The sequence below is a fragment of the Panicum virgatum genome, chromosome 1K (assembly GCF_016808335.1).
Source record: "Panicum virgatum strain AP13 chromosome 1K, P.virgatum_v5, whole genome shotgun sequence".
Taxonomy (NCBI): domain Eukaryota; kingdom Viridiplantae; phylum Streptophyta; class Magnoliopsida; order Poales; family Poaceae; genus Panicum; species Panicum virgatum.
In genome coordinates, this window is record NC_053136.1 from 56188903 (window position 1) to 56204279 (window position 15377).

Consider the following 15377-nt stretch of genomic DNA (forward strand, 5'->3'; position numbering starts at 1 on the left):
AAAATCAACACGGCCGATGGTACCCTAACTCCATTCTCACAAAAATGGTTTAGGTTGAAATGTACATGGTTTGTGATTTTCCTGGGTACTGTAGAAGAAGAACAAGAGTGACCAAAGCCACGCCGGGACGCAAATGAACCCAAGCAAGGGAAGTGATGACATGAGCATCACTTACTACTGGGCTTGGACTCGCATCCAGCAAGTTCCAATGGAGTACAGCTTGAAGCTGACCATGTGCCAGGCCGCTTGCGACACCTCGTCGTTATTTCCGAGGAGTAATGTTAAACAACTGCTGGCAACCAAATACTCCAGCAACAGGACAAGCTGCAGGCGTGCGATACCACAATTTACAAAAGAATTATTTCAAGCTGAAATAGTTCGAGAATAGTAAGGAAAGATAACTGATGGATTAAGAAAAAGCAAGCATCATTTGTCAACATTGAGTTGCTATGCAGGCAAGGAAAGCATGGAATGATTCACAGTGGCCGCACAACACAACACAACACAACACAACACAACACAACACAACACAACACAACCCAACCCAACCCAACCCTGAAGATTGACACGTGCAAAAGCTGCTGCTTCCAGGCTAATAAAAGAGCATCGAGATCACAGATCAGAGATCCAGGCTCAATAATTATTTCGACAAAAAAGACTCATTTATACTCTACACCTAGTCTACCACTTCAGGGTTAGACTGGTTCCAACAGCGGGTCTGCAGCCCCAGCCCACAGCCACAGCCACGTCAGCGCCACGTCAGCTCTCGCCAGCCCACTCGACCCCAGCGCTCCATCAGTCAGCCTGCAGCCTCAGCCCACAGCCACATCAGCGCCACGTCAGCTTCTCCATTCCAGACTTAACCATTTCAGAACGCGTTGCTCTATGATTTAAATTGACACAGCAAAACCATTTTATTAAATTTAAAAATTCAGAAATTACATAGATGAGTTGGGGACGAAATTTGTGATTTTTTGGAATTTTTTTCGAATTTTTTGGAGTCCAAACGGTCAAAAACGGCTAATTGCAACGGCTAGCTGACGTGGCGCTGACGTGGCAGCCGTTGGCCAATCACAGAGCGCCGCGTGGCAGCCGACCGGACGCGGGGTCGGTACCGACCGGCCGGGTCGGTACCGACTGGTCGGTACCGACCGCGCGCGGCTCCAACGCCGGTCGGTACCGACCGCCCGGCCGGTAGCGCTACCGCCCCGCGCTCTCGGTTTCTGCGCTTACCGACCGGCACGAGTCGGTAGCCGGGTCGGTACCGACCGGAGGGGGTCGGTACCGACCCCCGTTGGAACCAGCCTCACACGAAGCAGCAACAAAAAGGCAAAGTGGTACATGGTTTCGATCTGGTCCCATCAAATGCCATCCATGAGCATAAAACTTTGTCATTTCGCTTCAGAAATTCAGCACTGACTCAGCACTGTAGCCTGTGCAATGCATATTATATGAAGCAAAGCTCTGCAATCACTTCTTGTCCACCTCCATGGCTTGTTCAGCTTTGGCTTTCGTTAAGGCTGAAAGTTTTGTCTTCACCTTTTTCTTGCCAACCTTGAACTGACTACCCTTTCTTTTGTTCTCACCACCATCTATCTGAACAAATAAATAGTAAAGAACAGCATTAACACCTGGGTATGTTGCACACTTGGGTAGTCCAGGACTCCAGATCTTAAAATAAGCAACAGTACAAATCCAAGCAAGCATAGTGAAATTTGAGGAGCTGGAAGGAGGGAAACGGAAGTTCAAAAGCTAAGGCAACACTGCATAAATTTAGAGTGACTGCAGAGGTTTACATAATCTCATGATGGCCACGCATAAATCTGAGCTTCAATGATAGGTTGTTAAAGGTGTTACCCAAGGATAACAGCTATGGTTTTACAAGACAGCAGATCCGCAATGTTTCTCTGGAGCTACAAATTAGCACGAGCAACCGGGTTGCAGCATATCAGATGGCATATATGGACCAAAGGAAACCAAGCAGCTAGAATGCATAAAAAACATATAGCTGGCACAAAGAACTTGGCAAGAATTTGAAATTATTAACTTGGCAAGAAAAAAGTGGAGCTGAATAGCACAAACAAGATAACATCTAGAAAGAACTTAGGAGTAAAGGTTGCTATTATTCACCTAAAAACATACCATCAGTCCCTAGTAGTAGTACTGTAGTAGTACTACTGAACTATTCATGGCAGTAAAAACAGGCCCATCAAAATTAAATTGCAGATAAATGAAGCCTAATTCATGATCAAAACATATGTATGTAATTCCAAAGCATGCCCGGTGATGAGTGAAGATGTTTCATAAAACATCAAAAGTAAATTCTCATGTATTTTAATAAAATGTCAGCCTGTTCCTTTGGACAAGTTTAGGGATAAAAGGCATGTTTCCTTACTGATGCATCCAGGAAGAAATACAACACTCAACTATGCATTCAGATATTCTCAAAAACAAAAAATAAAAAAAACTATGTATTCAGATTTGAGAACAAGGGAAATGGCATGGGAAAGACTAAAATTGGTATAACCTGTAAATGCTTCCAAGAATCTCATACGAAAGGAATAACCCATGTATCATTTCACACACCTGCTGTTGCATGTTTAGTTTGTGAGATGCGCTTATAGCTGGAGCAGTGAGACCCAAATGCTCATGATCATGGCCAGTTTCAAGCAAAATCAGACAACTAACTGTTGCATGTTTAGTTTGTGAGATGCGCCTATAGCTGGAGCTTGTGAGAATATTCTTTCTTTTGTACCTCTAGTTTTAATTATATATCCAGTTGTAAACAAGCTTACTGGTCCAAGGAAAGACCAAGGCAAAATAACTGGAAAATCGAACTCCTGGACATAGCAAGTGAAACGGCAGGTGCAAGTTTCACAAACAGAGGCATCTGGTGACGCCAATAATCAGCAATCTACGTTTACAAGTCAATAATCAGTAATCCTGGAACATGTCAGCGAACACACCGCAGGAAGAACTTGTTTATTAAAGAGCGAAATTGGAAGGCCACATAGCAGCGGGATTGGTACCTTCATCTTGGATTTCTTGGCTTGCAGCTTCTTGGCCTGCTTCTCCTTGGCCTCTTTCTCCCCTGCACATCGCCACCACAGCCGAAGCACCAAATCAGAACGACTGCTCCGGCAGAAGAGAGGAAACAAGAGAAAGAGAGGCGAGATCGTACTCTTGAGGTCGAATTCGTACTGCTTCTTCCTCTTGGCGAGATTGTTCTTCTTCGACATCTTCCTTCCCTCGCCGCCAACTCGCCAAGAGAAGAGAGGACAGCGAACGGCAAAGGAGGAGAAGCAACCAAACCCTAGCCAATAACTCTCGCCTGCTTCTCCTTTCGGTCGTTGCTGGGCTTGGGTTCGTATGCCAGAAACCGGGCTGGCCCTTGGGCTGACTAGCGTTGCTTATCTCGGCGGTTTTTTTCTTTTTTATATTTTAAAAAAATTAAAATTTCAAAAATATACCACGGTCGCCCTCCCATAGGGCGACAGGCCCAAAGTGTAATTTTTTTTCTTCAAATTTGCAACGAAGTCCCTAGAGAAAAAAAAATGGGGGGACCTGTCGCCTCCCAACGGGCGACAGACCCCTGGGCCTTTATTTTTTTTCCAAGGACGTATTTTGAGCTATTCGAGCGTGTATTCGTTATCATCGTCGGCAGGATCTCGGCCGCTGACTCCTACCGCACCTAACTTGTCATTCATTAAATCACGGGAAAAAATCGCAAAAACTTCCCTTATTTCACGAGCATTATGGAACCCACAAACATAATAAATTCACATCAATAGTATCTATAGAAACAAATGACAAGTAACCTACCACAATCATAAACATCGGATACAAATAAGCGGTCCACAGCTATCTCATTACAAATAAACATCAGAGATACAAACATCAGATACATCTAACCACCCCTAGGGCGTCGGACCCTCTTAGCCCTCTGCTGGGCACGGACATGGCCCTCGGAGTAGGTGAGAACATCCGGAGGCCTCACCTGTCGCTCAGGACGCGCAAGGGGCTGCGGTGTCTGCTGCTAAGAGATCCCAAGTGGTGCTCCTCATAGCTGTGAATACCCCAAGACATCGGGGTCACCTTGCGCGGCAGGCTCTTCTGGACTCAAGCTGTCGAAGTCGTCTAAGGTGAAGGTCTCGTTATCTGGTCGAAATGAGGAAGAAGAAGGTCCGGCGCCCGCATGGGGGTAGAATCCTACGCAAAAAATGTGGATGTTAGCGTACGCTCGTATATTTTGTCATGCCATGTAGAAACCGAAATACGAAACATAAACTAACCTGTGTAGGCCGGTATCTGTGGCCCCGGTACCATCCCTGGATACGGTCCGCCAACTGGTGCTGTCCCTCTAAACATTCCAGTATCTGACTGCGGTATCTGCAACGCTTTTGTGCCTTGCTTTCTTCCGACTCGTCCATACCATTCCGAATACGACGTGTCTGACGGCGGCCTTTGCCTTTCTTAGTGGCTGGATCAGGAATAAACATCTTATTCTCATTATCCTGAGTGAAAGGCCCCATAATTCCAATCCCGTATACCTCATGTCCCCATGTGGATACAGCTGCTTCCTTGCTGAAGTACGGTGAAACAAATAGTCCTGGCTGTAACGCAGACTCTGCACATGCCGCAATGAGATGGGAGCATGGCATATGCAATAACTTAGGCTTCACGCAGGAGCAGAAGGCTTTGCCATCAACTGTAATCAAACTTTCCTGTACCACCCTATCTCTACGGATACCACGACCACTTCTATCCTTGCATAGAACCTCAAATCTATGCTCCATTGTATCTGTGGATATGACGCGGTGCAGTTTGGCCTTTTCAATCTTCTCTTGCATATATTGTGTCACTCTTTTGCAAAACTGAATTTGGGGGTTGCTGATGTTTATACTTGCAGCCGTGTAACGCTCTCTGAAATACTTCATCCACCCATACATGATGAACTCAACAATCCCCACAAGTGGAAAGGCGCGACAAGAACGCATAACCATATTGAAACACTCTGCATGGTTCGTTGTCTGAATACCATACCGTATTCCGTTGGTATCATAAAGGAATGACCATTTCTCCTTATGTGCACCTCGAATCCAGTGTGAAAATGGCTTCTCAATTGAATCCCTAGCCTCTGCAGCTTGACTCGTGCCTGCTCCTGATTCCCTTACCTTCACTAGCTCTGCAGTCAACTGATCAAGCATATGCCATAATGCATTGAATTTTCTCTGTTGATTTTGGGTGCACAACCTCTTAAACAGGTTCTTAAGATCCTTGTTCTTGAAGTGTTCATAGAAGTTTGCACTCATATGCCTAATGCACCACCTGTTTTGGACATCAGGCCATAATGGAGGCGTTGTCGCAGTTCCACGTTGCAATTTCAGTATTGATTGCAGGATACCTGCATGCCTATCACTAATAAGGCACACATCTGGACGTGCAGCAACAACATGAATCTTCACTCGTTCAAGGAACCAATACCAACTGTCTATGTTCTCATTCTCAACAAATGCAAATGCGAGCGGAACAATTTGGTTGTTGCAATCTACACCGATTGCGGTGAGTATCTGACCTTTATACCTTCCAGTCAAAAATGTACAATCAATGCAGATCACCGGAAGACAAAACTGAAATGCTCTAACACAAACACCTATGCAAAAGAAGGCTCGTTGCATAATTCTTTGTCCCCTAGTCACGGCTGGTACAAAGGTATCTGTCATAAAAGTTTCCATGATTTCTATCAGCAATCTGGGATAACATACGAGGTAGGTTATCATATGATGCCTCGTATGTGCCGAACCGCATCTCGAACACCCTTTGTTTAGCCCGCCATGCCTTCAAATAACTGATGGTGTACTGTTAAGTCTGCTCAATGTGGCGAACAATCATTTTTGGCTCATAATTTAGGTTGTCCATAATCAAACCATACATTTGCTTTGCAACAAAGTCGCATGATATATTGCGATGCGAGGGAAGAACTTCTGACAGCAAACAAGTGTGCTCTGTGACAATGGAACATTTCCAGTTTGACTTTCATTTTCCCTTGAATGCATGTACTCGCTATGGACATCCAGCATTCACACACTTCACCTCATATTCTTTACTACCAGACTTTACGACTCTGAATTCTCGTTTCAATGAGATTGCCCATAGTCTCACAGCATCTTTTACGGCTTCAATGTTTGGATATGTTGCACCTTGCACTACCTCATTCCCTCTGTACTCCCACTCCTGATTTCGTACATCTTCTGCGACATGACTGCCAAAACCATGCTCTTTCCACTCTTTTAGCAATGAGTACTGCTCGTCATTAGATGAGTCCTCATATTCTTCCATCTCTATTGCGGTTTGGTCTTCTGCCTCCATCTCGTCCACAATGCTATGTATACTTTCTCCCTCATCAGCAAGCCCTGTGGTCCCATGTTTTGGTTCTCTGTCTCTTCTGACTCATCTTGCTCAACATAATTGGTCTCTCTTCGAATACTCGGAATTCCTTAATCTGCACAATGTTGGATTTCATTTTGTGTCTTCTCCTGAATTTGAACAAGAATGGCCAGAGGCCACCCACGCTCTAGAGCTGCTTGTATGTACTTCTGCCAGTCATCAGTGCTGTGTATCATCATTAATTCCCATAATTCATTTTCTACCTCCCAATTAACAAGAGACTGGACAGTGATCACATGTGTCAACGGATCAATATGGAACCCACGCTGCAGCCACTTACATATGCAACCAAAACTCCTTTCCAGAGGTTTATCTATGCCGCTAGATGTGCGCTTAAAGGCAGAAAGATCTACTCCATTTGGCCCATACATAACATTGTATTCACCATAAAATACTTGAAACTGCATCTTGATCGACATATCTGTATATCACATAATACTTATCGAGTTATACTCTTTACTTCACTACCTTATTCAATAATCCGTAAAAACTAAGTATGAAATTCAACTACAACGTATAAGTATTCATAACTACGTGATGACACTCAAATTCTATACTGCATATGCCAAATTCTATTCTAAATCATAATTAATTTATAAACACATCTCTAATAGTACTGCAATTGTAATAATAAATGCGTAGAACTAATTTTCTAAACTAATTTACTACTACATAACTACAAACTAAAGTATCATTGAACTCCTACTTAAATAGTTCTACTATAGCACTAATTAAATTAAATTACTCACCCCTACTTAAATTACTCATATTTAAATACGTAGTATTTAAATCTAACAATATATAAACTAAATATACTAACCTGCAGATCACAAGTGCTGAATCCGGCAGGGCTTCGCCGCTTTCCTTCTCCTCACTCCTCTCTTTTTTTCTGTATTTTTGGTGGAATTTTCGGGCTCAAATGAGGAGGGAAGGGGAGGGCTGGAGCTTTTATAGGTGGGGGTACCCCGGTCGCCCGCGGGGGGGGGGGGGGGGGGGGGGCGACAGGCCCCCCTGCCGCGCTGCCGCGCCCGTGGGCTGGGCCCAGCGGCGGTCGCCCGTGGGCTGGGCGACAGGGCCTTTTTTTTTTCTTTTTTTCCAGGGACCTCATTGCGAATTTGAAAAAAAAAATTACACTTAAGGCCTGTCGTCCTATGAGGGGGCGACCGGGGGGTATTTTTGAAATATTTCAAAACGGACATATATTTTTGAAATTTTAATTTTAAAAAAATATAAAAAAGAAAAAACCGCCTTATCTCGAGGCCCAGCTATTACACGCGGCCCAACTACTTAGTTCTTAAAGGCCCATCGTAGCCATGCCGCTGCCGTGGATCGTATATATTTTTTCAAATAAAAATTTCTCCTAACCTTCCAGTGTTTAAAATTTATGTAAATATCAACACCTGTTAGATCATCTCCACCACCTAGCCCTGTCATCCGCCGCTGTTGGCCCCGCCATGCGCTGCCCTAGGCTCCGTCGCACCCCGCCCCCGGCTCCGCGTTTCGCCTTCAAACTCGATGCGCCACCCCAATCCCGCCACGTGCCGCCACACTGACGCCATGCCACTAGAGACAAAAGCGGATTAATTCAACATTTTTAATATAGCTTTATTAATATTTGGTGTTTACGATTTCAACATTTCATCTTTTTAATTTCAACATTTAAACATCAAATGCTAAATATGTTTAAGAAAAAATGTTAAACGCATTTAGAAAATGTTGGAGGTTAAATTTATCTCTATCCTTAGCTAATTGAGTTAAATGGACTTTAAAAACCAATCTCTCCGTACAAACTGTGCAAACTTCAATCTGATCAATATCTAAGGGAGGGACAAGGGAGTAGAAAAGGGATTTACAAAAGTGTGATTATTTAATTCGGCGAACAATTAATTATAAAATTATCCAATCATTCTATGCCCTTTGAATGTTGATTTGGTGATCGAGATTGCACCATGCCGCCGCGCGCGGAGAACGTCACGTCCACTTTTTTTTTTAAAAAAAAAGCGTAGAACATCGCGTGAGGAACGACAGGTTTCAAACGACGAGATCAACTGCTCGGGATCTGGGGACGTGGCCGCCGATTCGGGACACGTGTCACCGGCCGACATCCATGTAGGCCCCTCAGGCCAATCATGCGGACGCGTGGCGCATGGCCGGTGACGACGCGGCAGCCATCATTCTCACCGCCAAGGATTAAGCAGCATAATTAAGGCCGTGTTTGATAAACTGTCTAATCAAATTTACAAAAAAAAACAAACGTCCGCATGAATACTAAATGGAGTTTATTTGCAAAACCTAAGTCATGGCAACCTACCTCGTTTAGTCATGGCACTGGCAGGCAGCGGGGCAAAAGCATTTCTTTCTTTTCCCCTCTTTCCAAAAGATGTCTTTGATTAGTGTAACGCGTAAGCTCTACTACTACTACGCGGCAGCACTGAGCTTCTGCAAGCTTCTACTAAAAGCCGGCGCAGCAGCGGCAGGAGGAGGTTAGCAGCTTGGTCATCATCGGTGCTCGGTGTCAGGGGAGATAGATCCATGGAGCCCAAGGAGGCGACGAAAGAGGATGCGGCGGCGCCGGCGGCCGGAGCCGCCGCAGTTGATGTCGGTGGCGCCGGAGCAAAGAGTAAGCCTCACTGCTCCTCTGCTAGCGCAGACTTCTTTGCACCTCTCTCTTGGTCACTCATGGCTTAAATGTTGAGCTAGCTTTCATGATCCTTTTCGATTCGGACAGGTGACTAACCTGAGATCGAATTTCCCTTGTTGTTTGGACCATTTTATCGAAAATGACTCGTTTAGGACGTGAATAGAAGACGGAGCTAGGCATCTCTCTGCTTCCACTCTGACTGACCCTGTCGTCAATCTGATGTTTATATTTGTTCTGCAGTACTTCTGTAGTTAGCTTAACTGTACAGGATCGGAATTGGAATTGATTCAGGTGTTCGCCCGGTCAGATATATACTTAGAGCACAAGTAGCTTTTGTTTGAAAGAAATAGTCCATCAATGTCCCAAGAGCTATACACACACACACACACCAGTTGCTTGAGCGATACAGCAACACAAATGGGCTGGATTGTGACTGCTAACCTGTAGTGTCTCTCGATCTGCAGATGGACCTCCAGTGCCGGTTGACAATGCCGCAGCTGCCCCGGCTGACAGAGGTATTCTCTCTCAATGTTTCAGCTATAATAATGCTTGCGTGCGTGAATCTTCTTTCGCTACGGTGCAATGTGGATAAAACCACCGAGGAATGTGCAGATGCCGTTCTTGCAAAGGTGGAGATGGACAGGAAGCTGTCGATGATCAAGGCTTGGGAGGAGAGCGAGAAGAGCAAAGCTGAGAACAAGTGAGTAGCCATGCCTAGCTGATGAACTATGCCAATGTGCTTGGAAGAAGTATTAGGATGTGATGTTTAGCCAAACAGTGTGTTAACCTTGTTTTTTGCTCGCTATTTCCACCAAGGGCTCAGAAGAAGATGTCATCCATCATGTCGTGGGAGAACACAAAGAAGGCTGCTGCGGAAGCAAAGCTTCGAACCCGAGAGGTCTGAACAAAAATTTCTTGCCGCAAAGTCATAAGCACTTTACCTGTGAGATGCTGCTTGCATCGCATCAGCTACGCTTAGCAAGCTGTAGATTGTTGATTATCGTGACAGCACCGCAGCAGCTCAGCTCAGCTCAGCATGGTGACACCGGAATTGATCGCCGAAGATGCATTTTTAACTAGTTTTGAAACTCTGACCAAAACTGTCTAGTCTAGGCACAGACAGAAGCATGAAAAAAAAGGAAGACGATACAGACAAGTGTACTTCTAGTTGTGCTGAATAACAATAGATCCATACGTATGCTCGTTTCAGGAGAAGCTGGAAAAGAAGAAAGCGGAGTACGCAGAGAAGATGAGGAACCAGATTGCAGCCATCCACAAGGAGGCTGAAGAGAGGCGGGCGTCGGTGGAGGCCAAGCGACACGAGGAAATTCTCAAGTATGAGGACATGGCAGCCAGTCACCGATCCAAAGGGACCACCCCGGCAAAGAAATTCCTGGGCTGTTTCTAGCTAAGGAAGGAACACAAGATATTATACAGTTCAGTCGTGTTCTTGTGCTTTCTGGAAGGGACCCAAGTGTGAGATCCTGAATCAATTTTTGGTTCTCCTTGGAATGGCATGCATGAGCAGAACAGAACGCCTATACGGTGTCCAGTTCATTAGTTGCAGTTTTGGCTTGTTTTCGTGTATAATTGTACGTATACGTCTTCAGCATCTCGGCTATTGTTCTGCTGTGTGTATTGTTTGCTGAAAATATGCGTGTGCTTGCTGCTTTGCTTGTGCAGTAAGATGTAATTGTATGTATTGTAACCGCTGAACATTTTTTTTTTCAAAAGTGAAAGCTTGTAGCAACTGCTTGTGTGCTTGCGTGCAGCTGAACACTCGAAGCTGCTTGTGTGCAGCTTCAAGTCCCATGAATGTTGCTTCAGTTGCATGACAGAAAAAACATGCACGCGCAGATATAGAGCGTACGTTGGACAGGGATAATTAAGCAAACTAGCAATAACCTGACAAGATGATGATGCGTGCAGAACAATGATCAGTTCCATACAGTTTCTAGATCTGCTTATCTAAGTTAAACACCACGAAAGATTGTAACCACAAGCTAATAACACTTGAACAGCAGGACACATTAGCAACCTACTCCTGCAGCTAATTGTACTGCAACCAGACATCGCAGGGCAAACGTGACAGAAGCAGCAGCAGCTTCAATTTGGCCGCACGATCAGGATCAGGTGGGGGGCAGGACGTGGTACCGGTCGTTGGCGCGGCGCGCGTAGAGGTAGGCGGCGAGCGCCATGTCGACGGCGACCACGGCTGCGAGTGTCCCGGCGAGGACCGCCACGCGCACCTTGCCCCAGAAGGCGGCGCGGCGAAGGCGATGGGCGGTGGCCGAGGGGGCGAGCTCGAAGGCGGCGGCCTCGATGAGCGCGGCGAGGAGGCGCTTGGAGCGCGGGCTGAGGCCACTGGCGCCGTGCAGCTCGGCCAGAACGACGCGGATCTCCACCGGCACAGGCACCTGTGGATCAGTGAAGCCGCAGCCGTCAGGGTTTTTCAATTTCGAACCACCACACACAAACGCCCAACAGAACCTATCTGCGCATTCGGCATATTCAAATTTCAAATCGAGGGGACAGTAGTTAACAAGGCCCAACAGAACCTATTTGCCAGCATTCGCCCGACTGAAAAATGGAAAACCCAATTTCACATCAGCGCGAGCTCCCAAATTTCGAACGCAACAAAACTGAGATGCAACACGAATTCAAATGGGTGCGGTGCGGACGCCTCAACTCCAACGGAAACCCTCCGAATTCAAAACCCCAGCGCGAACGACTGAAATGGCAACCAAATAGAAGTAGTAGCACAAATTATTATCATTATCATTATTATAGGCACGAAATTCAGACGCCAACTCAGGAATCTGAAACACCAGAGTGCTCTGCAATCAAAATGGAAACCCAAATTTCTAACCCGAATTCGAATGGGCGCGGGCGCTTGGATTCAAACGGAAACCCTCCAATCAAAACCCCAATCCCTCTCGAGAAATTCAAACCCCCAGCACGGACCGAGATTTCGAAACGCCCAAACTCAATTACCAACTACAAAATTATCAGCGCGACTTTGAAATTTGAAACGCGAAAACTCGTGGGGGAACTCAAATGCAACGGGTTCATAACAACATCGGTAACACAACGGAAAACCCGGACTCGAATTCAGAATTCGCGGCGCTAACGAATGTTGAAGCAATTCGAATTGAACAAGTCGCGATCCACACCAACCTCGGTGACACAGGAGTCGGCGGAAGCTGTCAGCGCGAAATCAGGAGCAGCGGAGGTGTCGGGGTCCGGCAGATCGAGGAGCGTCCCCAGGTCGTCCTCCTGGGCGGCGAGGGCCCCCTCTGTCGCGGAATCCGGAGACAGCGAGGCGGAGGCGGCGAGGGTGATGTCGTCGTCGTCGTCGTAGGCCAGGCACTTGGCCACCACCTGATCAGCACGAGCAGGCGAAGGATAGTAGTTAAGCGGTGAAAAGCGACCGTGAAGGTGCAAGGAGGAGGTGTGCGCAGAGCTGGCTGGTCGCATGGGAGGTTACCTTGGCGGCGGGGACGGGGAGCTTCGATGCGGCGGAGGCCGACGAGGAGGAGGTGGATCCCACGGAGCTGCGGGTGGCGGGGTAGGAGGAGGAGGAGCGGAGCGCAGAGGGGCGCGGGGTGTGCAGGCCAGCGGAGGGTTTAGCCATGGCGGTGCGGTGTGAAGTGCGATCGGTCGGCGGAGGGTGTCCTTTATGGAGGGGATGAGCACAGCAGGGAGGGGAAGAGAGAGATGAGGACAAGGTGGTGGCCTTGGGCCAGAATGGGCCATTCTGGGCCTTAGACTGACCTCAGTTTGTTACCTAGCAGGCGTGTATATTGTCCACACTAGCAGCCCTCGTCAGCGACGGAATGGAAGTGGAGCGGCCCAAATTTGAAAACGTCCTGCAGGAGCCTGCGTTGCTTGTCTTCTTACCTGCTGACGTGCACAACTTCCACAAGAGCACCGTAGGCTGCTGAGGTCAGTCTTAGGCCCTGTTTAGATCCGATTCCGTAAATTCTGTAAACGTAAAAAAAAAGTCGCATTGAATATTTTGACACATGCATGGAGTAATAAATGAAGTCTATTTATAAAATTTTTTGCATGGATGAGCTGTAAATTGCGAGACGAATCTAATGAGCCTATTTAATCCATGATTTGCATCAGTGATGCTACAGTAATCATATTATTAATCATGAATTAATTAGCATCATTAGATTCGTCTCGTGATTTACAATCCATCTGTGAAAAAAAATTTATAAATAGACTTCATTTAGTACTTCAAATTAGTAAGATTCCTTTGAATTTTTTTTTACAACAGAACTAAACACGGCCTTATTGACCACGTTCAGCCCCGTCCCGTCATTATCAGAGTAAGAGCTCTTCCAGCTCAGAGGGAGGCAGCCCAAATAAATAAGGCAAAATTGGCTAGAGGACACTCAAAAAAAGTGGCTTTTGCTCCAAGCCACTAAAAATACTTGTCTTTGCCACAGACCATTACAATTCAGTGGCAATTAGCTGCTGGACATTATGACTCATATTATAATATATCCACGTCAAAGAGGTATGAACATTCTTATAAAAGACAAGTATGCCCTTACCCCTTCACATCCACATTTGAGCAATATAAAAGGGCTAATATAACAGATTTTCAATGGACATTTGAGCATGTAGTTCACAAATACAAAATAGCAGGTTTAGCCACATTGGGTTATAGAATTTGCCCTTAGAACACAGCATGGTAAAAGAAAAAGAACTTAGAGGTCCAGCAAACCAAAAGAAATGTTTGAGCCACATCTGGCTATCCTGATACTAGCAAGTGCCCACATTAGACCTACAACAAAATACTACATAACCTACATTTCCATTTTCTTGGACCTAACTACTTTTAGCTTTTTCGCCTTTCCCTTCTCATCGACATACATTGGAGATAGAGCTGAGCAGGTAATGGGCTGTATGGAGCCTTCATATTCCAGCATCCTCTTGCGGCTGTAAAATCGATACAAAAGCATGTCAACTAACTGAAGTAAAGATGACAACCAAGAAGACATAAAGATTTAAGAAGTTATACCCCCTTGTCATCGGACTAGGTGTTTGAACAGGAGAGATGGTTGTACTTGGCGTGGATGGCTCTAGCTGCAACCTTTTTGACATACTACAATGAAGAAACCTATGAGATTGTAGTAACAGATTTTTTTTTACATTTTGCAAATGCAGTTGTACCTTCTTGTCACAGGGCTTGATGTGGAAACAGAAGGGATAAGTCTATTTGGTGTAGCACTGTAAATTGGTTAGATATTCAAATTAATGGACTACTAGTAATAATCATACTCAAGTCAGCTGAAAATTTGAGGGGAAAACTTACAATGGTTCAACAGGTGATGGTTGTTCTTGTGGTGGATCAGCAGCACATGATGTCAGCGCTTCCTTGCAACAAACAAGTCATGCTCTCCAGCCATCCAACATCATGCACAGCATCTGATTCATCCTTTCTCAGAACACAAACTTGTACGGATAGCCTTCTTGACTCCTAATACATGTCAATAGCATGAAGCAATTTCTGGTCAGAATTGATCTCTTCATAACTACGGCTCATATTATCCCAATATGTGACACGCAATTTGTGTTTAGAGCCAAGCTTAATTTCTGCACTAATATCAAGCAGCAAATCATTCTAATTTGTGCTATCTCTGTCTAGAATCTTAGGAATGTTGCATGCCTCACAATATTGGCGACCATCATCATCAGTAAATTTTACATAAGCACCTACTCGAGCAGCTAGCTTGTAGGACGAATTGGGATCCATCCTACATACCAAGCAGCAAATTTTGCCAATAAAAAAATAACACGACTACAAAAGGGAGCAGAATCGAGCACATTTAGCCCTAACCCTAGAACAAATGGTAGAAATCTTACCCATCAGGAATCTATGAAAGATCAGCTTGCTTTTCGGGGAAAATCTCACTCAGAAATCGGGGAACCTCCATTTGCACTTGCTTGTCGGGGCTCCAACGACGCAGCTTCCGGTGGCGCGGCCCCCGGCGACGCTTCCCCCGGCGGCGCAGCGACCCAACCCGGCCCCTCGCGCCTGCGGCGGACGGGCAGCGCGGGCCCCCCGCGGGTGCAGCGGACGAGCAGCGCGTCCCGCGGGTGCGGCGGACGGGCGGCGCGTGCCCCCCCCCCCCGGCGGGTGCGACGAATGGGTGGCGCGGCCCTCGGGCGCCGCGCGAGTCATGGTCTCGTGGAGAGGGATGGTCTGGTGGAGTTTGATGGGAGAGTCAGGGGCATAATAGTCTTTTCGCCTGGGTTTCTATTAAAAAAGAGT

General features: G+C 46.1%; 3 protein-coding genes and 1 long non-coding RNA gene across 5 annotated transcripts; 1 reads left to right on the forward strand and 3 right to left on the reverse strand.

The window, feature by feature from the left end:
* Positions 1-1320: 1320 nt before the first annotated feature.
* LOC120650514 lies at positions 1321-3388 on the reverse strand. Its single transcript, XM_039927669.1, has 3 exons — positions 3182-3388; positions 3030-3091; positions 1321-1596 (listed from the first exon to the last, which is right to left on the reverse strand). The coding sequence occupies exons 1-3, from the start codon at positions 3237-3239 to the stop codon at positions 1471-1473; spliced, it is 246 nt and encodes an 81-aa protein (XP_039783603.1). The 5' UTR covers positions 3240-3388; the 3' UTR covers positions 1321-1470.
* A 5388-nt stretch (positions 3389-8776) lies between these two features.
* On the forward strand, positions 8777-10838 carry LOC120650505 (remorin-like). Its single transcript, XM_039927660.1, has 5 exons — positions 8777-9067; positions 9553-9603; positions 9701-9788; positions 9905-9986; positions 10299-10838. The coding sequence occupies exons 1-5, from the start codon at positions 8980-8982 to the stop codon at positions 10494-10496; spliced, it is 507 nt and encodes a 168-aa protein (XP_039783594.1). The 5' UTR covers positions 8777-8979; the 3' UTR covers positions 10497-10838.
* A 132-nt stretch (positions 10839-10970) lies between these two features.
* On the reverse strand, positions 10971-12791 carry LOC120650500. Its single transcript, XM_039927654.1, has 3 exons — positions 12576-12791; positions 12266-12469; positions 10971-11505 (listed from the first exon to the last, which is right to left on the reverse strand). Exons 1-3 carry the CDS (start codon positions 12720-12722, stop codon positions 11218-11220), a joined length of 639 nt encoding a protein of 212 aa, XP_039783588.1. The 5' UTR covers positions 12723-12791; the 3' UTR covers positions 10971-11217.
* An 877-nt stretch (positions 12792-13668) lies between these two features.
* On the reverse strand, positions 13669-15105 carry LOC120650525. Of its 2 annotated transcripts, XR_005665650.1 has the most exons (5): positions 14969-15105; positions 14418-14582; positions 14276-14332; positions 14124-14207; positions 13669-14041 (listed from the first exon to the last, which is right to left on the reverse strand). It is a non-coding gene; the product is annotated as an uncharacterized LOC120650525 (long non-coding RNA). The 2 variants fall into 2 exon arrangements; XR_005665649.1 differs by having other exon boundaries at positions 14418-15098.
* Positions 15106-15377: the final 272 nt, after the last annotated feature.